Source organism: Falco rusticolus, chromosome 2 (genome assembly GCF_015220075.1).
Source record: "Falco rusticolus isolate bFalRus1 chromosome 2, bFalRus1.pri, whole genome shotgun sequence".
NCBI classification, from domain to species: domain Eukaryota; kingdom Metazoa; phylum Chordata; class Aves; order Falconiformes; family Falconidae; genus Falco; species Falco rusticolus.
Genome location: NC_051188.1, coordinates 11,088,179 through 11,111,726, shown reverse-complemented (window position 1 = coordinate 11,111,726; position 23,548 = coordinate 11,088,179). Strand labels below are relative to the sequence as shown.

Here is a 23,548-nt window from a genome sequence, read left to right as displayed (position 1 = left end):
TTGTCCTTCCTGTTGGCTAAACCCATCCTCAAATAGCTATGCTGAAATGAGAGCCAAGCTCAATCCCTGTAAACAAAGACTGCTGATGCACCCTTTCCACTAAGTCTGTGGCAAAGGCTTTTTGTTTCTGTAATCTTTTGTATAGTATTTGCTTTACAACACTTCATTTAAATAACACCACTTTGTGCAGACACGGTGTTTTACATCCGAAGGTATGCAAACATTACACACAAGTACCTGCAAATATTAAGTAGCACGATAACTTTGCAGGATCATTCTGTTGCTGGGGAAAGTCTCATTTTGGACATGCTAAAGGAGTTGTTCTAATTGACATAACTGAATCGGCAGCAGAAGCAGGACAGAAATGCTTAGGAACATTGACTCCTGTTTTGCCACTGCAGCCAAGTGAGACCTTCTACTCTCTGTCTTTTTGGCAGCTACATCCTTAGTGGCATTTCCCTGCGATTTTAAGACTTCTATGGCTTCTCCTCCTCTTCACTGAGGATATTTCTCCCTCCTTATTTTCATAAGCAATTTTATGTATGGCAATTTTGTGGTTGATATCTCACATCAAAACACATTTCTCTTTTTCAGCTTGCATTCAAGACAAACTTTTGGTGGCTCCATTTGTAACCCATATGTTGATGCATCCCGTTCTGTTTCACAGTTAAATGGATGGCACTGGACTGTGAAGAGTTTGAATTAATTATTTGTGAAAAACTGCGGAAAATCCGTGAATAAAATGATAATAATTGGACACAAATACGGTAAAAGCTGTCATAGAAAGGAACGCAGCACATCCATGTGTCGCATTGCATCCTGTCACAGGCACTTATGAAAGATGTAATATAAATTGTCTCAAAGAACTTGCAAAAATAAAAGGCAGCCTGGATAGTTGTATTTTAGCAAATGTGTTTGCACTAAGGGTACCTTCTGTTGAACAGTTCTGCCCACAAGCTGTCTGTAGAATATAGAACATCTCTCGAGCATGCTTGCCACCTTGAAGCAGGGCAGTCGGAAGCAGAAAAAAAAGAACAGAATGCAGAAAAAAAGGTGAAGAAAGAGAGAAATGAGGGACAGCAAGTCTAAGTACCATAAATACATTTAGAAATGAGATTAGCAAAGTATGACAATAGAATTTAAATGACAGACAACATTAAGATTGCAGTCAATAACATAGTATGAAAAAAAACAATTCAGCCATACAGCGCTTTTTTCAGCTTAGCTAAGGAGTCATAACAAAAGCAGGAATATTTTCATTATTATTATTGTTATCATTATATTAAAATAACATTTTCATTTCAGCGTTATGAAAGTGGCTTTAATGGGGGGGAGGGGGGAGGGGACACAGTTCACAGTTAGTTTTCTTGCTCTCAAAACCACACATCCGTATGCTTTGCTTCTTGAAGTCTCCTCACACCACTGGCTCCCAACTTACCAACAATATCAAACCAGAGAGGAATGTTAGATGGCTGCACAGACACCACCCCGACGATTTCTGTCACTTTGTCGCTCTCCATGACGGTGAAGTTGTAAAAGGGTTCATCAAAAGTCAGGGGCAAGGGTGAGGGCGCAGGCTTTTTTATCCACTCAATGTGGAGGCGTGCAGTTGAAGATTTTTGGGGCCGGCCATTGTCCACTGCTTTTATCTGGCAGGTACAAACAAAAGAGGATTCAGACTGAGCATCCCAGCTTGGCAGTTCAGACCTTATTCTATCACACGATGATGATTGCTTGGAAAATGCCCTTTGTAATTCTCTTCATAAAATCCCACCAAAAAAAAAAAAAAAAAAAAAAAAAAAAAAAGATAAGCACTTATTTGTCAGTTCTTATTTTTTTCCATTACACTTTGACTTTTCACTGAAAAGACTGATTTTGAACTGACATGTTTTGTTTTAGGAATGCTGGTGTGAGGCCTCCTGAAGATGCAATTCAAGCACTCCCCACACAGATCCTCCTCTCCAGAACCAGCTTCCTTCTCATTTCATCTTCTATCCTGATCCCTCATGCAGCAAATCTGGGAGCTTTATAATGACCCTGTGGGACATCACATGCTTGTGAAACACGCTCACACAGACCATGTTTGATTGCTTTTAAATGGCATCTGCATTGCAGATAAGACTGGTATTCCTTGTATTGCCTTCTTCAGGACCTTTAATTGAGTTAAGTAAGTTTCAGATCATTTCCCCCGTTCTCCAAAACAAATATAATTTAAAATTTTGCCATATTTATTTTCCTTGCTTTCTTCTCTCTGCTGTGTTCATTAAGAGTTGCCCAGCTTGGTGCTAATTCTTTCTAATATGTCCTCTAGAGGGATGGACAGACTTGATACTTGCCTGGCATGCTGTATGGTTTTAGCACAGCAAAGACAAGATGAGCAGCAACAAACATCGGGCTTAAGGAAAGGGAGAATGTAGGTTACAAAATGGGTGCTTTGGTGAACAACATTAATGTCAATCAAAGGGGGTTGATTTTAAAACTAATAGAAATATTTCTGGCTATAAAGGACCACTGGTGTAAATATGCTGTTACTATGCTTGTTAAAAAAAAGAAATATTTTCCCAAAATACCATGCCCTACTTCTTTCTTTGGAAATGTGTTAAGTGGGTTTGGTGCTAACACTCACCACCCTGCTCCGTTCAAGGTGGGCAGGCCCTTAGTGAAAAGATGCTGAAGGTGTGATGAGCTGTTTCAAGGTAGAAAACCTTCAGCTGTTGTGTTATAATAAGGGCCAGATCCCAGACGTGACTTCCAGCTCTGCACAGGGAAAAACACTCACTCACCAAAGGGTGCTCTACTCTGAGCACTAGGTATTTCTCAGTATTTTGATATTTATTCATTTTCCTGTCACAGTTTCCAACCCTATGAAGGTATCCCAACAGAGACCTATTACTATAAGTGACATTGCTTCCTTCATTATGGGCCAGACCACAGACCTCTGACATTTTTTTGTCAACTCCTTTACTACAACTGGTTGGCTTACTGCTGTAGATGAAGAGTGCACATTCAAGTCTTTCGTTGCTTTATATCAACACCACCATCCTGTATTCTTTCTTTCTTTGACCTTGTCTATATAGTTTGTGTTCTGGCAGAAGTATTTTGACAGCTTTCTTTTAACTGAAATTGCTGCCATACTTACCACTCTTTAATGTGGTGAGAGGGTACCACAACACAAGAGTACAAAGTACTCTTCCCTAACTTGGATGGTATCAAGATCTTTCCAGGAGGGCAAGCAATTGTGTCCACACAGTAGGTGGATAACCATTCGTAGCTTTATCTGCCCAGCTCAACGTGATACAACTTTGCAAGCAGTCAAGCCCTTGGTCTTCATTTCTGTCTATTAAAGGGAATGACTTATGCCAGCAGTATATGAGTTGACTGAATAGTCTGAGAATAGCTCGCTACACGCAATAGCATGACTGCTCTCTCAGACTCAATTTTTTGGCAGTAGTTGTATGAGAATACTATATTTCTTAATACGGTCAGATCTTACATATAGGTCATAAATTAAACACAGTCATATATCACTCTTTATAGAGAAGGGCCTATTTCTGAAAAAAAAAAAAATCAGTGAAATCATGTGCTTGAATGTCAATGAAAGAGCACTTACTGTTAAGATGTCATAACTCCCCGCTGTGAACTGCTTTCTGGAAGAAACCATCCCTGTTTTGGGATCAATAAAAAATTTCCCATCATCGTTTCCATCCACAATGCTGTATGAGATTTCTGCATTAGGGCCTTCATCTTTGTCAAAAGCAAAAGCTCTGTAGATTGGCTCCCCTCTTTTCTTACGGTCCCTCTCTGGCAACTTGATCTGATAGACTTTCTCTGGAAACTGAGGTTTGTTATCATTCTCATCCAGAACCTGGACCACCACCCAAACTGAGGACTGCTTGGGAGATGTGCCCCCATCTGAGACAGTTACCTGAAAAACAACAGCATTAAGGGTTATTCTGAATAGGTACAGTGAGATGAGACTTCATACATTGGAAAAACCATAAGACATAAGGAAAGGCTCTTCCCTCTCCAAACCTGACCTGCAGTTTAGCACACAGAATTCCTGTGTACACAAGACATGCTTGCTATAAACGTGCTCAGTGTCAAACTCAAATATGCCCACAATGGCAAATACAAGAATCCAGAAGATTTTTTTACTTTTGAGATGAACCTAGAACAGGGAACCTGTGGACTAGGAATCTATTTCTCAAAACATAAAATCCTTTTATCTCAAGTTCTGAAAGTTTATCTCAAAAGAGAGAACCGGAATTAACCCATTATGCAGGATCCCTGCTTTTTTTTGCAAACATATTTTAAAGTTTTTCAGTCACACAATGAATTTGAAAGATGCATTTCTTCTTAAACCCTAAAAGAATCTCTGTCACTTTTTTCTCATTAATTATGTGGAATTTCGTAAACAACAAAAGGATTTCTGTCAGTTCTTTTCATTCATTACCTGAGATGTGACAGCTCATTAATTCCAAAACTGCTTTATATGATTGTAAGGAGCACAGTGAGGCAGGTAGCAAAAAAATTCTGCTGCATTGAGTGCACCGTACTGCCAGAAACACATAAGAAATAAAATCTTTGAGGCAAAAGTTAATTAGTAATTTAGCTGCAACTAAAGAATAATTACTAATAATTTTCAGTCTGAAACAATGTAAAAATTAAATGATCCAAGATCAACAAGCAGAGTTTTAATAATATGCCTTCAAAATGCAATCAATATGTTTCAAACTTCTCCTTCAATATTTCGATAGCATTTTTTAAAGAGAAAGAAATAAGGAAGAAAGTTATTTCTGTTTGCATGAAAGAACTTCAGATTTCCCTTTCAGGTACATTATGCTAACATGCCAATTCCCACAGTAGCAATTTTTGATGATAGTGCACCCTTCCCTGCTCATACCAGTCACTGTACATCGGCTGCTAATGCTTTATTTTTCCTTAAATGTTTCTGTGTTCCCTTGCAAATCAGAGTCCTGATGTCCAATCCTTAATCCTTAGGCAAAGCAAAATTTTCTGGGAACAAAGTCCCTTGGCATTGTCTCCTCCTTGTGACAAGAAATCTAAACGTAGGGTAACCCTGATTTAGTGCTGAGATCAGCAGAAAAAACTCAAAATATTCTATGAGAAAGGTCAAAGACCTTTTCCATTTCCTGTATTTCACCATACTTTTAAAAACCGATGCAGCAAAAGGGAGCAGACTGACAACCTTAGGAGCTGAACCACCGCATTTACAGAAAAAGAAATGGTATGGCAATATATTGTGGCATTGTTGAATCCTCCAAATCAGCCCATAACTCATGTGGAGAGTGGAGCCTGTCCTCCCAGCAGCATGCATCAACCTCAGACCTCTTCCTAAGACTGTCACCAGCACCGGCCATTAGCATTGCTGGGTTCACTGCCTCATGATGGGGATGACTGCTGACAGGGACCAGCCCCATCCTGCAAAGCCAGGGATGTGCTATCTGTCACTCACTGGCGAGGGCGTCAGAGGAAAGGACCTGCAGCTCATTACCAGTGTTCTCAGCCATCCAGTTCCTACTCACTACACTTTCCAAAATAGCATTTATAATGCCGAAAGGCTGCACACATGGCTGCGAATCTGCCTTTTCACCTGGTGAGAGCGACATGGCTGGGGACCTCAGCCTCTCCACTACCCCAGGAGAACTTCAGAGCTTCTGCAGCAAACAAAAACCAGTTCTGCCAATTCTCTTACTACAGGCTTTCAGCAATAAATAACTTCTGCCCCACTTAGAGGCTGGTCCCCTCTACGTTTGTTCTAGCCTGCTGCAACTGGCCAAGCTCTTGGCAGGAGCACAGGTTAACAAAGAAAAGCCTTTTCCAGGATTTCAGTTGCCTCCACAGACAAAATAACCAGTGATGCCAGGCAATACAGGGTGTAGAGCACAGAAATAATTGGAGACACACTCCAATGCTGGTCAAAAATACTAACAAAATGCTTTTTTGGAGGGTAATGTTCTTAATGCATAGAAAATACTAGTAAGATTCAGGAAACTCCTGTTTTCTGAACAGAATACCACTCAACTTCTTTTAAAAAATGACATTTTCTTCAACCTGCTAGCAGTCACCTACAAAAAATGGTGGGGGTGGTGGATAAAAAGTTTACAACTAACAATAATACAATCCCTGAAAACCACAATGGTATAAAGAGTCAAGTGACTATGATGAAAAACGTACTTAAGTCAAGAGACTGCTCAAGAAGCAAAGCCGTCCTCCTGCCTTACCAATACACAGTCTCACAGTTTGTTAGGTTACTGCTGAAATACTTACTAACATGGTGTTGTGGCAGTAAATATGTGCATGCATTTGTTTGTTTTTGTAAGTCCAAACTTGTGGGAAATCCATTCAATAACAGAAAAAGTTGCACTGAAAATATTTGCTGACAGCTATTTGAAAATAGTAACGGCTATAACATGAAATGTCAGCTAATTAACAGAAATTAACATAGAAGGCCTGAAGTTAGTAAATTCTACTCTGTCTAAAACTTTACATCCCTGGAGAGGAAAATGTTACATAACAGCTAAGGCTTTTTCTCTGGGTAACACTCAAAACTTTTCAAAATGACAGGCTCCAGCTCTGCTCAAAAAGCTCTGAGTGCCAGACAGGGAGCTTAAGTGTGAGTTAAAGCTCTCTCTTTGTAGGCATGTAAATTAATTAATTAAGCCACCCACACAACCAGCGACGTGATTATTTCCCCACCTGTAAATTCATGCCCCAACTGAACCCTCTTTTCTGCTCCATCAGCCTGACCCTAGCCTGGATTTTCAGGTTCCAGCTATAAACAGGGTAAAAGAGCTGCAAAAATTTCCTCCGCTCCTACAGCAGAAACCTCCATGACAACACATTAAGACAAAATAACTGCTGCCAGTTCCAAATTGTTCCCAGATAGAAATGAGGAGGACTAGGGAGGTCATTCAGCACACTGCTCTGCAAATACTGTTTCCATCAGGACACTGTATCACAGCAGTTAGGGGCCCCTCTAACTAAGGCAATTTTGCTTCAACCATTACCGCAGTTCTCAGCAAAATCCTTAAACAGCTGGAAATTACTGAAAAGTAACCAGGGAGGGGAAGGAGGTTGGACGCTTTTAGGACAGAGATACAAAAGCTAATTCACAGCTGCTATCTCTGGAAATGTGAAAGGCAGATGTGCAAGGCGCAGGAGAGCTTGCCAGGAGAGAAGATATAATTCAGGACCAGTGAGATTCTTTTGTTTGGAAACCTGCAGATGACACGATGGGGAAAAAAAAACTAGACAAGAAAGGTGATATAGATGAATGACAGAATGTCTCAATATATGCTTGTCACGGCATGCCATCAAAAACTTAACGAGGTGAATCGCAGTAATCAGGATGGGGAAATGGTGAGGACCAGAACTCAAGCTTTCCCAGAGGAGATGAGGAATGGCTGCTTGTTCAGCATGTGCCTTCCTAAGTGCTGAACACCTTCTCGAGCCTATGTGGCAGGTCTGGTATCCAGACAATGGGTGCTGACATGCTGCTTCTTGCCCATGTGCAACCTGAGATGGACCAGCCAGCTACTATCCCCTCTGTCCTTCTGCTTAGATATCGCTGCTCATGCTGGGTCAACACAGCCTAACAGAGGATACAGCCTCCCAAAGCTGGGACATGGCCAAAAAAGCAGCGGAATTTTGACTCTCTGACCAACCATACAAAGGGTTGGTCCATTCACCAAGGGTGGAGTATAGTAAAAGGAAAGTGACAACATATTTAATGGGGTCTGATGTCATCAGACAGCAAGAATAATATGAACTTTATATATACTACTTTCATGGTGAAATCTTAAGAATCACTGCTGTGTCCCCACAAACTACAGTTCCACTACAGTTTTCTTCATTAAAGGAGCACTTTCTGTCAGGAGTCTGCATTTACCCATTGGCTTTACATTGACTTTTTATGACTTCACTGAACCATGTCAGCCAATACACATATAGCCATTGGTTACCTGGAAATTTCTTTGCTAGAGTAACAACATTCACACATCCCTTACAGTGCTTCCTTCAGCTAGATGGATCAGGACAAGACCTCCTGAAATTCCCTCTTCTTACATCAGAGATGTATTTTTGAGGAAAAACACACAAAAATATCTCCTGCAGAGTATGACAAATCCAGTATAATGACAGAACTTCCAAAATCCAAGTAAGGCAATTTCTATTTCTTCTGCAGGATCCGCTTCAGTAGGTTTGGTCAATGGACTTTAAGACTACCTGTCCAACAGGACTGAGAGATACTCTTTCATATTCATGTTTATGTTCAAGTCTGCAGATTTTTAACTACAAAGAGATTTCCATAGCAGTGGACCTTCTCAATGAAAACCAAGGTCAGCACTGTTAACATACAACAGCTGGAATGTTAGATATGAAAATCTCGTCTTCTTATGACGATGGGGAAGCCACGGAGGAACGTCTACCATGGAAGTATTAGCTAAAACACAACATCAGCCTAGCAGCCTCTAACGCTGGTGACAAAAATAATTTTGCCTTGAGACAGTCACTCTTCCTATGAACTGGACTGTGACACTTAACTGAAGAAGGTTTAGTTCTTGAATTTTTTCAGAATATGAATGTAACTGTGAGGACCACCCTCCTGAATTAAAAGTACAATATTGAGTCTCATTAACAAAAGCTCATGACTTCCAAGATAATAATTATCTCAGCTGGAGAGAGTAGCTGGCAGGGATCTTACTTCAACAAGTATAACAAGACGATCAGCAGGTGTTCAATGTGAGCTATCGAGCCTTGAGAAGAATGAGAATCTTCTTCCATATAATTCCTTGGGAGGAGGAAATACTCAGCCTACCCAATTTTTAAGTTAAGAGGAACTGCCACATTACTGTCATCAGCATTGCAAAATGCTGAAGATGTCGTATTTGCTTGTTTATTTTCATTCATGTGATAACTACTCAATGCAAAAAGAGGGAGCTGAGATGCCTGCATCTCATATGAGGAGTATGCATAATGAGGTTTTCGGGTAACAGACTTCCCTTCCTTCCCTTCCCCCAACCAGAAGTGCCAATGTTGCTTCTGAAAACTTCAGAAAAGAGAAATCGGTTGAGTTACTGGAGACAGAAAAATGATCAAAGGGAGCCTGAGAGCTGAGGCATACCCCTGCTGTTAGTGACTAATGGGTTTGTTTCTTCTGCCAATGCACAAACGAGCTGCAATACCTATTGTAAGAGTCTCTGGAATTCAGCCCAAGTAAGAGAAATAAAAGATTATAAAGGAGAGCTCATTGAGGGATGAATGGAACTTTAAAGTCAAATACACTGAATTACTATCACTGTCTACTTCAGAGAGAGGCTAAATTTGTGGCTAAATTCTTACAAGGAAATATTTCTTCTAAAATGCATGATATTACTGATGTACATGTTGAATTATTGCTACAAAGTGAAGGCAGCGTAGCTCAAAGATATACCAAATAGGAAAGAAAAAAAGGTACAAAAGTTGGTTTTTTCTTTTAGTTCAACACAAATACTCAGTTAGCTGTAGCAGACTAGACACCTTTTCTTTCTAATCCTTTATTTGGCATCTATGGAAAAGGAGCGGGCAGCTGCTTATTTCACTTATCCTAACAGAATGTAGTGCTGTCCCAAAAGACAAATTACTTAAACACTTCTTGCAGGAAAGAGTGCCAATCATATCAATATGATCCATATTTCCTTATTTCCTTCACAATGTGCTAATCTGGGAACTCCTGTTTTCAATCATAAAAAAATTAATACATTCACTCTGGCCAGCTATGAGAAATAAATAATTTAGAGTACATTTTAAATACAGATTATTACTGACACAAACACTCTAGGTGGCTGATTAGGAAAGTCAATGGCTTCCAGCCACATTCAAGCTATAAAACGATGCATAATGGTCTGTTATACCATTTGAGAATTAATGATGACATCAGGTAATTTCAACGCTGTATTGCCAAAAGACAGGAAGGAAGGAAGGCAAGCCTTTTCATTTGGAGTTAAATGCTCCCTGCAGTATCTGCAAACCTAAATATTAGAAGACCGTACTGAAGAAAGAGGCTTCAAATTGTAGCTTTTGTCAGACTCACAGTACTAAGACCAGTAGATGGTAACTAAATGACCTGGCAGAATGAAATATCAAAATGGGTGACTTAAAGGTCCAGAAACACTACTACGACTACTACTACTACTACTACTACTACATTTATTCTGTTACACGTTATTCTACAAGCTTTTTTTGAAAATTGAAACAGTAAATGAGTCATAAACTCTGAAAAGAAACTTAAGACTTGCATTTTAGCTTTAGTAACAATACAAGGAAGGATCTGCATAGCTCTTGACAGTGACTCCAAAGGATAAATAGTAATTTTCCACAGGCATTGCTTTTAAAGTTCATTACATCTCGGAGATCCTGGCAACCTTTGTTCATCAGACTGTATTTGTAGTGTTCTTCAATCAATAATGCGAAGGAAGGTGCAGAACCAATCGCTACTCCATTAAATTCCCAGGACAACATATGCTATTTTAACATAGCAGCTCCTTCAAACAATCTCAGAACGTATCTTGTGCTTTTCACTAAGTAAGAAGAAAATCATAGTACTCAGGGCCAAGCTCATATAATTTTCTTTTTGACAAACAGTAGATAAAACTTCGCCCAAGTGACTCTAAGCCAGTCACTTTCTAGAAGACCAGATGTGCCTCTTACTTCCACTGGTGGAGTTAAATACGGAAAATCTTCACCTCTACTGTGTAACAGTACACACTAACAGAAGTGTGTAATCACTTATGATTCAGCAGAAATCATCTGGTAAGAAAAAGCATTGCTCAGCTAAGACTTTTCCTGAGCTTCTAGGTGATAACACCACCATCAGAAGTGGTGCATGAAACTGCATGTACCATATCCCATGCTGAGCAGCTCATAACTAGAAGGCTGGAAAATTTGAGATGATCACAGTAGAAACAACCTCAGTCTCCAAATATCAACTGTAATGGTCTTTTGAGTACATCAAGAATTTCTTTCCTTTGTTCATGAGGCTAGAATAATGAATCTTGCTACTCCAGCATATAATGAAGAAAAATTTGGAAAGCAGAAGGATACACTCCAAACAGTCCTCTGATAATATCTGGACCCAAGAACATTTACCCACCTTCAGACCGACACCTTACAAAGAAGATAAAGACTGATATGCAATTGCTTAAAAATAATTTTTATAGGCACATGGAACCTCTTTAGGAACAACCTATTACCAAACAGAAGTATAACTACCCTCATAGCCTCTAAATGAGAAAGAAGATAAAAGTTGTGTATTGATCTTCACAGTAAACTTTGAAGATGGTTTTTAGCTCCTGCTGATAGTGAAGATTATAATCAGAGAGCATTGTGAACAGAAAATAAGCAGCAATCAAATCTGAGAATATTTCACATCAAGCAGCTTTAAATAACATAAAGCTTGCAAATTAAGATATTTATGAAGTTTAATGTTAGTAGTAATCTCTATGTCAATTTTAATTCCATTCATACCTGAATATCTACTTCAGCCATTTATGGATTTTGCTTTTTTTGTGATAAGAAACACATGTGATGTAATATTGATAAGCTCCCCTCTATCAGATCTACCTCCACAGATAATGCCCTTCTCCAAAAATTTTATCTCAACACTCAGGAAATACAGTAGCTCTCAGTTTTTGTGCCTCAGAAAAGGTGTGCCTCAAGTTCTAAGCTCACTGTACTGACCTTTTCTCAAACATTTAAATACTCTTAATTTTCTATCCACAAGTCACTTGATTCTCATCTTTACTATAAACAGGAACCAAATACCCTCTCCGAAGTTCACTCAAAATTATGAAGATTGTTACACATTCCCAATCTTTCCTTTTTTGTATTAGACCAGTCAATATGTGTAATCATGTGAGAAAAACATCCTGGCTGTTAATAAAGCCACAAGATTTTATCCATGCTTCCAAGATCTTTTCCTAACAATAATTCGGTTTATGTTTTAATGATCAGCAAAAATGCTGTGCTCAAAAATACATGCTGATACATTGCCAAAATTTAATCAAGCTATAGTACTAGTCACCGTGAAGTTAATCAGGCAGCAAAACAATATATACTTTACATCCTTACTTGGGTGTGCAGCTGTATCAGTTTGTAGTACAGGTCCCCAGGTATTCAAACTGATGGGAGATGAAGGCATAGCAATTCTTTTAGCAGAAACTCTCAAATTTGGTGCAGGTGATTTCCCGTGTGTGACAAGAGCCTTCCATCTATTTTGCAGTAAGTCAGCAGCACTGCCTCATGCTAATGTGGCACAGGCTGTTGAACCTCCTCGAAGAAAAGATATAGTACGAAGGAGCTTGCACTGCATGCCCTCTAGAAATATTGTGGCATGCTGTTTCTGTTATAATAGAGTAATAACTTCAACTAAAACTTTCAGTCTTCAGAGGAAATCCCATCTTCTCTCCTAAACAATAATATTAAGACTTACTTCTAAACAATTTTTGTCACGCTGACAGCCAGTGTCTGCTGACATTGGATGAAACACCCTTAGGTGAGCCTCTGTGATGGCCAGTCTTGAAACAATATTGTTATTACTTAGGAGGGAATAGATTTATTCGGCAACCAATGAGATGAAAGAGATACACTGTAATTCCTTATTTACTTTATAGGCAAACTGCATCCAAATTCTATCCTGCTATATGAAGCAGAACGAATATTTTCAAAAAGAAAGATAAAACTTTTTTTTTTTTCTCAAACTGCTCTAGCAAGCAGCACTTGGTTGTGCTAATAGAGGATGACACCACCCTGTCTCTGGAAGAAAGGCAGGCTAAGATGCATCCAGCCCCATCTCGAGCTCCTCCTCCAGCCATTTGCTCTTTCCTTGTCACCAGTTTGCAGCCACCTTCACCCATCAATAAACTGTTTGTGCATCTGTGCTATGAACAGGGCTACTGAAATAATCAGTGTTTAAAATGAACTGCCAAAAGAAAACAAAATCCTCCAAAAGGCAGATGGTTAATGAGTGATGGTGGTGAGAGAGCAAAACAAAGAGAGGCATGCCAGGTCCCCAAGTCAGGATGGGGGAGATTTTTTAAGACATTTTGGCCACTGAAGGAAAATGCAATTGCATAACTACAATTTTGGTGATAAATTCTGCAATTTCACTACAGATGGTAACTTATTTCCTGCACCTCCTCTTAAGAAAAATCCTTACATAGAATTCATCACTTACCGGCAAGCCTGTCATCAATACCAAAAATAAGCAAAGCCAGAACCATTGATCTCAAGGTAAAAGACTTTGTGTCCCATCAGTAAATGCTGAAAATACCCAATTTCCATCTTACACTATTTTTCCACAATATGCAAGAAATAATGAATGCTCTCCATCCACACATGCATGTAAAACATTTCAAAGACAGTTTTATAGCTGATGGCCTGACGAGTAGCCTCTGACATTTAAATGCAATTTAGTTTTCTCAGGGTAAAAAATGAAGCTTCTAAAGTTTTATGTTCAAAATAAAGCTTACCAGTTCAAAACCCAATTAATAAAAAATTCATTTCTTAGCCAGGTAGAAAGTATATAAAATCAGACTTTTAAGGGGTACAGGCTGTTCCAAATTTTTGATCCTGTAGAGATATTCTAAATTTGCAAAAAGCAAAAATGTCTATTTTAGGTCTCAGAAATGTATCTGGCTTTATTGAATAGTCATTCAGGAAGATTGCCTTGACCATTTTCATTAATCTAAAAGGAAAAAATGAAGACATGATATTTTCTGTGATATTCAAGTTATTTGATAGAAGTTTCTTTGGTTAGCAATGAGATGCAAAGTAAAATTTTAATCAACTTAGAGGACAATATGACAGCAATTACGCATTTTGGAATAAAGTAATTTTTGGAGTCAGATGAGGACTACATCCTAAAATACCATAAAAACTAGTATAAAAATGCTCAGAAAATCAGTATGAAAAATAAGGAAAATAAGGTAAAAGAGATAAGAATAAATAAGGAGGCTTGTTGTTGGGGCTCTTTCCAAGGCAGTTTTTTTTAATGACAATATCATCCTGGTTTTGTCAGACCAGGTTAAAGTAAACCACATCAATAATTGCTTTGATTTTAGCAATAAAAAAGTTCTACTTCTTCATGCCTACTTCACAACTTTCTGTGACAAATTAATTTTAGACAGATAATAAGCATTAATTGGGCCATATTTAATCACGGTTTCATCTAACAGGCAACACAGACAAACCTTATTATCTCAGTCTCCGCTTGTCTTCAATTTTAAGTGTCCCATAAATATCTACTATACAGTTTACATTGACATGTGGTCAATTTTACAAGCTGGCTGAGAATCAGCATGGAATTACACACAAGGGGAAAATGTAGATTCTGATTTTGAAGCAGAACTCACATTCTTGGACTACCTTTTTGCTTTTTCCAAATTCAGCTTCCAGCTTTGAAAACTCAGCCTGGAAAATGGGCTCAGGTATTATGTCTGGTATGAAAGATGTGAAACTGAAAATCAGATAAGTGTTCTGGTGATAAAGGATGAGAGCCATCAGTCCCTTCCCTGATGGGTGCATTAGACTCTGTGTTTCATCAGACATAGTAACAACCTTGCTTTTTTTTCACTAGACAAGACTGACACAGCTAAGTGTACACTTAGGGACCAGTCCACTGTAATCCTATTTTTTGTGTAGTCAGTGTAGTTCTCTTTCCAGCTCTACTGAACCTCTACAAACCTCCACCAACACCTGAACAGCCTCAGCACCCCCAACTGCACCATGGACGGCGGGATCCGCACGTGCTGCATGGCTAGAGACGCACAGAGAAAGTCCAAAACTGTTTCCCTGCTGAACCAAGCTCGTGCTGTCTGAGCAGCCAAAGAATTACAGGTATCTTCTTGGTGGAGAAGGACCTGGCCAGATGTGAAATCCTTTGATTCGGAAATCAATGGGAATTTTCCCATTGACTTTGGTGAGAACAGGGCTGCATCTAGAGCTTAACAACCTCCTTTCAGTAGTTTTTCTTTCTCATTCAGCTTCTGTCCAGCCCTGGACTCCAGTTGCACAAGTACCTGGAAGCTGTAAGCCTTCGACTAAAGTGTAGAGGAGATGTGTACGACTGCAGCACCAGAACCACTGTATGCATTATAACTGACTACTGATGAAAAAATGATAAAAAAGAATCTTACTTTAACACCTTGGCAAATATAGGATTTTCTGTTTACTTTAAAGAAACAGCAGCTTCATATGTAATTATTTTCTCTAACATTACTTTTTTTTCCCCTGTTGGCTGAATCCGTTACATTATAGCCAGTGATCCTGTGTACAGCAATGTATATGAATAATTTTCAGAATATGTCAAGACCTACTGCCAACATAAATAAGTAGGTGTGCCTAGAGGAACAAGGTCATTTAGGGGCAATGATACAACAGGAAAACCTGTCCTAATGTTTTAACGTTCCAAATGTGTTGGGGAAAAAAAAAATAATCCTGGCCCAAAAAGTTAAATTTCCCTGTGTAACCCTCAGAACACATTAAAAATGTTCAGGTTATTAATATTAATTAATCAATTAATACTATTATAATCAATTAATTATACAGCGCCTGCAGTCCTGGAAAGGGATCTTTACGTGTCTGAATAATAAGAAGCTGACATTCTACTCCTGCAGTGCAGGAGGAATTTTAAAATATGGCAACTTTTAAAATATTCTTTGCACTGTGATTCTTCTACAGAATTAGTCTTTAACATGCATTTGGTTTTTGCAGCCACAGGATGGCATTCACTGCTGTGCAAAGGGTCAGTGAAATGTAAGCAGAGCCTAGGAAGCGTGCTTTCCATCTGGGGAAAGGACATATTTAATCAAAAATTGCTAATATAAATTTACTGCTTTCTACTGATAACAACCATTTATTCAAGAATGTAATATCAAAATCTTACCATGCACAGCCTTCAAGGTTCATGTTCTTACCACATGGACCGCAAAGCCCTCAACAGATACTTATCTTGCCAGGCTCCAGTAAGCTGGGACCTTCTGAAAATACAGAGCAGCACGTCCAACTCGGGACACCAGCAACTGCATAAATCACTTCAGTTTCACTTCCATGCTTTATGAAGTCACAGTAGCTCTTCAATGGATTTATACAGGCTCATAATTTACTGTTTATTTTCCCATTAGGTCAGTATACAGGGGAGGTGTTGACACACAGCATATCAAAGGGAGGACAGCTGGAGTGAATGAATGGCCAAGGTAATTGGATTACAAATACCAAAGAGCACGGCTGAAAAGCCAGGTATATCAACCCACACATACTTTTCCCAGCTGTGAAATGAAAGTTAAGAGCAGGGGCAATCAGCTACAAGTAGTCACAATTTATAGAACTGTGTTTGAATTCAGTGGCAAGTAGCATCCAATTAACTTCAGTAGAGATGTCTAACGCCACTAGTAAAACGACTGGATTTAGAGTGATGAGCAAGAATGTCAGACTGAGACAACCCAGTAATGCTATTAACCTTTGTGAGATTGCCCCGCCAGTAGTGTGGTCTGGGGGACAATAAAACACTGCATGAGGCAATATGCCCAATTTGGTAGGGCAGGATTGATAGGTGGGAGAAGAAGGAGAATTTTCCTGGGTTCGTTTTATGGGCCTCCAATTAGCCCTCACTAGGTGAAGGGAGCTAAAGGGGGGACACAGGAGGAGTCCCTCTAATGAGTAGCTTTGTTGGTTTGAAGCAGAAGAGATTGAAAAAGCAAAGTTTCAGAAGCTGCTTTGAGATTGTCTCAGGAGGTGTTAAAGGGGCTGGTACTTAGTTGGAAATAGCCATGAGAAAGCTCCTGATTTGTGGGAGTTGTTGAACAGCACAAGTGCATCCTGTCAGGATCCGTACAGGAGGCGTAATCCCTTGGCACAGAGAGATCAGATGTGTCAGTGCCATGTGCTAATCCTCATGGTTAAATGCTGGGGTCAGGACTGCAGATGCTCACTCATGATGTGGGGTCCTGGCTGGCACAATCTATAGATGCTGCCACTGCTTCCTTTGAGAAATTGTATACAAAATATAAATGTACTTGTTCTCCAAAAGTGCATCCAGCTTTAGAAATGAGGGTATTAACAGCAGGTCTAATCTATGGATTACTGGTCTGACAAAACATCTAAATCTTGTTTACAGGCTCAGTGCAGCAGAGGCAGTTTGTCAATCATGTGAAGTTTAAGATGCAATTCCTGTTTGGCTATATAAGTCTGGTGAATGTGTGCCCAATAACTTTTAGAAAACAGAACATGAATGGTAATTTATTCAGATACTGCTGTTTAGGCATCGAAGGGCTAGTGGAGTGTATTGCACCCCAGAGAAATCAGGGTGTGTGTCTCAAATTAGGAAGTCCTGAGGTAGATCTCAGTACATGCTACAGCATGGAGGATCAGGAAGGAACACCAAATTAGCCCCGCAAGAACCGAATGAGGTACTGAAAACACAGCCCACAGCTCCGAGTAGGGTAATTTGCTCCATCAAGAAGCAGGATAAATGACTGCCTCATGCTGAGCACTGTGCTGCAGCAGCAAGGATTTCTTTCAGGAGCTCAGCAGCTTGCTGGAAGTTGGGCGTCCCGTCACCAGTGTCATCCATCACCAGGTACCCTCCCTGTGCTGCAGAAAACCAAAATCTTCTGCACATGTCAGACTTCTTACTCATCAATGACCTGGATGAGGGGACAGTGTCCCCTCGGCACGTGTGCTGGTGACACCCCACCGGGAGGGGCGGCTGGTGCCCCAGGGGCTGCGCTGCCATCCAGCGAGGCCTGGGCAGGCCGGAGAGCTGGCGGAGAGGGACCGAGTGACCTTCAGCAAAGGCCAGAGCAGGGTCCTGCCCCTGGGGAGGGACAGCCCCAGGCACCAGCAGGGGCTGGGGGTGACCTGCTGGGGGGCAGCTCTGCGGGGAAGGGCCCGGGAGTGCTGGTGGGCAGCAAGGTGCCCGTGGGCCAGCGGTGTGCCCTGTGGCCAAGGGGCCAGTGGGACCCTGGGGGGCACCAGGAGGAGCGTGGTGGCCAGCAGGTCGAGGGAGGGGGTCCTCCCCCTCTGCTCTGCCCTGGTGGGGCCGCACCTGGAGTGCTGGGGCCAGTGCTGGGCTCCCCAGTTCCACAGAGACAGGGAGCTACTGGGGAGGCACCAGCGGAGGCTACAGAGATGATGAGGGGACTGGAGCATCTCCCTGATGAGGGAAGGCTGAGGGAGGTGGGGCTGTTCAGCCAGGAGGAGAGACAGCTGAGGGGGGATCTCATCAATGTCTACAAATATCTTAAGGGCGAGTGTCAGGAGGACAGGGCCAGGCTCTTTTCAGTGGTGCCCAGCGACAGGACAAGGGGCAACAGGCACAAACTGAAACAAAGGATGTTCCATCTGAATATGAGGAAAAGCTTCTTTCCCTTGAGGATGACAGAGCCCTGCACAGGCTGCCCAGAGATGCTGTGGGGTCTCCTGCTCTGGAGACATTCAGAACCTGCTCTGGGTAAACCAGGTTTAGCAGGGGTTGGACGAGATGATCTCCAGAGGTCCTGTCCAACCCTGACCATCCTGTGATTCTGCAATGCTTTTTATTAAAAAAGCCACAGGTTTCAATTGATACTTTCTAACTGAGAGTTGGACACTATGAGGATTAAATGCTTGAAGAGAAGCATTTAAAGCAAATATTATTTCACTTTTTAAAACGGTGTTCTCTGGCTGAGGTGCTACAATTAAGGCTGCACTCTGGCAGTATCTAGTGGTTTGCAACAGAAATAATGAAAAATCCTTAAATAAACGTGGTAAATGCCAATGGAAAAAGATAAACCCTGGGCTTTGGTATTTAATTTAATCCCACAAACATATGGCCAAAGTTACACAGAGAGTATCTGAGCAGGTCCATTTCAACACAAAGGGTTTGGTGAGGAGGATAAAGACTATATGCAAGTGAACCTCATGTGCCAGTTAATATTTTTATTCCTTCTGCTATACGTTAAGGCCTTCTTTTGAGACCAAGCTAATGCACTTGTCTCAATGACTTCTGCATCTCTCTCAGTCAACCGAGGCCATGCCACTCTGGCATACTTTGATGTATCACATAATAAAGCATCATCTCTGCTTAGGTAAAATATGTAGTCTAAACTTGCGAGTTTCTAGAAATTTTCAAGTATTTTTTAAACTGTGGTCATCTGTTGTTTTGGGTTTTTTTAGAAGTGTGGCAATATAAAACCATGCCATTAAATTCTCCATGTTTTTTTCAATTAAGTCTTCATAATAGCTCTTTGGCCTTGAGGGTTAACATTTTTATTTATACAACACCTTTAAAATTATCTGGAAGGATAGTGGAAAGAAACAAGATTCATGGGGAAAAACAAATACATTTGAGGCTATGACTGAAAGTATTACGCTATTTGTTGGTATCTGGATTAAGGATAACATGCTGGTCCTCAGGAAAGGCAAAGCCATAAACTGGCAGACTGCTATTAGTAATATTTGTATTTTCACTTTCCCAGGAAATGTGAGAAAAAATAATTCATTATTTTGATTCTGACATTTTTACTCTCAATTATTCATGTAAATACTTGCTTTTGAGTATTTAGAATATTCCTTGCCAAAGAATGTATTTTTTTTTGCCAAAACATAAAATGTACTCTAGGACTGCTATGATAACATTTTCAGCATCTCTGTATCAGGAGAAATTAGCAAACAGCAATATTACATTTCAGAATGAGGAGATTAATCTGTTTCCTGACAACCAAAATTTGTTAGGCTGGAAAAAGAAAATTACTGCCTTTGAGGGCAGATTTCATAGCACTCGATGCTTTAGGGCCTTTGTACTTCTCTGTTTAAATCATATCTTCATAAAAAGCAAAAGAATTGTTCGGTCTCTGATTATTATCAAGCTGAAGTCAGATAAGAAAAGCATTAGGATTCTTATGTTCCATGATAATATATATAGGGAGTAAAAAGGTGTCAAATATGCTTATTAAACTGATTCTCAACCCGATTAGAGGTTTTCTTATCTCTAGGTGTCTAGTAAATACTTTGATTTGTGTCATGTTACAAATTATGCTGAATACTCCAATCTTATTTTAGTACATTTTACACAATGATGCACTTCTGCTATAAAAAAATATTTTTAAAATAAAAGAAAAAAAAAAAATTCAGACTATCAGGTTTTTGCATGACATTTTCCTACCTTTCAGGTATGTCTTTTTTGCTCAACCTGAATGTTGAAGGATTATGTGGCAGAGAGACAGGGTGTCAATCTGGGAATACGAAGGAATAAATAAAGAGGGAAAATACATAATATTGAAAGCCGTTACAGGCTATGGTGAGAAGACTAAGGGATGTGATGAGACTCAAAGAAAACGCTGTGTATTTAAGGTGTACTAGGAAGAGGTTCTTACCAAGTGCATGGACTGTTTGGGTCAGTTTGGGGTAACAAAGAGTTTTCAGTACTCCACCAATACTGGAAATGATGAGACCCTGGATAATATAAGCATTAACAAGGTGGAGACAAAAAAAAAAAAAATAAAAATCAGAGGACGAAGCACTGACAAAACCCATATGATGTTACTCTAGAGTGACAGCGTGACTGAAGGGAGTAGACCTCAAGAATAAGGATGAACTTCACCATGATGGAGAGAAGAGAGCTGCAGGGAAGATAGTAAAATATTACAGAAATTGCAAAAGGAAAGAATTGTTCCAGTTTTTCCCTTGCAGAGGCTACCTGCAAACCGGTAAGTCTCACAGGTAAAGATGATCTGGGGAAAGCACCACTTAAGATGCAAGTATCCTGGGAACCATCTCCTGTCAGACTCCACAGATAGTGCAACAGCCTGTGATCAAAAAGCACATCTCATACTAACCCAAAGTCCACTCAGGGCATAGGAATTGGGAGATTTAGTGCTGGGATCCCTCTGTAATGTTTACAGGGTGGCTGGATTTGGAGCATATGAATGGTGGTAGCAAATGAAGTCATGTGAAAATATTCCAGAATTAACTTTTTTTCAGAGATAAAAAGCATGAATTCTGAACCACTTAGCACAGATCACCCTGGGAGAAAGGACAAATGGATGCAAAACTTGGTTAAGAGCACGTTTCTAAATGATGGATTAATTAGAAGGCATACCAGGATTTCCTATGCCCAGAAAGGATTTTAGTACAGAAACAATGTATTTATAACTGAGGAAGACGATGCTCCCCTGCCTTAAGTGCAAAGCTCATCTCGGTCTTAGCCAGGAAGGCAGGAAACTGAGACCTTCACAAAACGTGTGTGTGCACCCATGTGTGTGTGCTCCAACACTTACAGACATAAATTAACAGTCTGGCAGCTGATGGGTATTGCAAATGCTACAGAAAACATGATATAGCACTAAAGCAGACATGCTTCAGATAACACAAAGGCTCTGTACATCTAAAATAGATTCAAATCATGTGAAAGATTTCCTGCTGCTTCTGCAGAAGATTAAAACACTGGCACATTCATAAAGCAAATGTGAAGATTTAGCAAAGCGGTGTGCCCTTCACAATGACTCTTTGTCTCACCAAGCATGGTGCTTGGCAAAAAAAGATACACCAAAAGGGTATATCTGACCAATTTGGGCCTGGTAGGTGGGCTCCAGCCCCTATAAAAGAGAGCTACAGATCTTAAGAAATATACAATGAAGCAAAAACCTGTTAACCCTGAGCTAATCTATGAGTTAATCCCTCAGCAAGAAAGCAACATTAGAGCGAACTCCTAAATCCTGACAGAAAAGAACTCAGTACAGAATTAACCACAGAACTTGCCTACACAAGCTTAGCAGGAGGAATGATTTATAAACCCAGAAGGAAGACCTACAATATATCCCTCTTGTTTCAACAGCGTTTAACACATGGGTGCAGACCTAATTTTCAAACCACACAATAATGTTTGGTGTTTTAATAATACTTTTCCATCCCATTTGCATTGATCTAATGCTCTGCCATCTCGTAGTTCTGTGAACAGAGCAGAAGAAACAGGTGTTTGGTATATTTTAAATTGCTTTTCTCTCCTGCGTTCACTCACCCATTTCCAGACATACCTGGGGAAATGCAGCCATGGGCACCAATGTCTAATTCTCTCATCCTGGGGATTATCAGGGATAACATCAAGAAAATCACTGCTACTGAAGCCAGACTAAGCACACCGCTCAGAGTAAGCAAAGGAACACAGCTAGCCCCCGGGATAATAAATATGATTTTTCCCCTCTCCACAGTTACATCACATGTCTTCACATAATACTAGTTAACCAAAAGGTCACTTTCTTGTTCTACTTGACTTCATAACTGCATGATGCTAATTCCAGTGAGATCTTAATTAGGTCCACAGGGTCAAGGAAATGCTGATACAACCCTAGGCTCCCAGGAGATGCTCCTGACTTTGCAGGGTAGCAGCCCGTAGGCTGGATTTGCTTCCTGGCACAATTCCACCTTCTCTGTTATGCCTTTAAAAAAGGTGGAAAACGACTGATAAGACAGCAGCTGAAACCTATATGCTGAGTATCTCCTTCCATGCTTGCATGCGATGAGGTGCTTAAAGCCAAGACCTGCTGCTAGATTACTATGGGTCCACAAGGAAAGTCATAAAAGAGGCGTTTGATTCCCAGCATGAGAAAGCCGACAGCACTGTGCTTTGCAGATTTTCATTTCTTCATTTCATGACCCAACAGTTCAGGTCAGTGATTCACGAAATCTGTAAAACAAGCTCCCTTCCCTCTGCAAGCTCCAGATATAGGCAAATCATTCCTTAACTAAGGCAAAGCTCTGGGCAATCACAAATGTGACTTTTCTAATGAGACACAACAACCATGGTGGACAGCAGTATGTGAACCAAAGTCCTAGCCCTAGACAACTCTGATCTTGCCGTGCTCTTCAAAATATGAAACTGAATTAGTACTTGCAAAATCATCTGTATCTTTATACTGGGTCAACTTGCCATCTAAGTAGCTAACAGGTTTCTAAACTTGGATCATAATGTTAATTGTTCCCTGTCCATTTCTAGCAGACTCACTTCCCAGTGAAACATCATTTTCCGGAAAATATACTTGGGCCAGTATTCCACTGTTGACGATGAATCCATCATCATACATATCAATGAACTGGGAAAATAAAATCTCTTTTATGAGCTAAGGAGGGACTAAGTAATAAATGAGCTGTGCTTTTTTTATTTTATAGCAAAATAAATCAACACAAGCTTACAATACTTCTATAAAAGGTCTATAAACTATTTGACTCATTTCTATAATTGTCAAGCATTCAGAACAAACCCCCAAAGGTTTGCATATTGAGTTATGAAGATTTTTTATTTAGGAAGTTCATTAAACATAGAAAAGTGGACTGCTTTTCTTCATTACTATTGGTATCCTGATTCAATAGAATGGATTAACTAAACAAGTGTCAGACTCGTAATGCTGGACTAAAATACTAACATGTAAGAACCTTCAAACAGTATCAGACTAGCTGGATGGCTTAAGCACTCTCCAAGAGGGGCTAGATTCAGATACCTGGATATAAATGATGC

General features: G+C 40.1%; 1 protein-coding gene across 8 annotated transcripts in view; it reads right to left on the bottom strand.

Annotated features, from left to right (window-relative positions):
• The window catches only part of FAT3 (FAT atypical cadherin 3), a 425,303-nt gene that overhangs the window by 107,386 nt on the left and 294,369 nt on the right, over positions 1-23,548 (bottom strand). For 7 of the 8 annotated variants that reach the window (XR_005102452.1, XM_037376323.1, XM_037376325.1 and 4 more), the window contains exons 5-6: positions 3,611-3,925; positions 1,439-1,649 (exon numbers count right to left, since the gene is read on the bottom strand). Coding sequence is in view for 7 of the 8 variants with exons in the window: in XM_037376323.1 (XP_037232220.1) it covers positions 1,439-1,649; positions 3,611-3,925 (526 nt within the window). In the remaining variant the exon portion in view is untranslated. Of the gene's footprint in view, positions 1-930; positions 1,000-1,438; positions 1,650-3,610; positions 3,926-23,548 lie in introns of all 8 variants that reach the window. The other variant, XM_037376330.1, reaches the window with a different exon arrangement.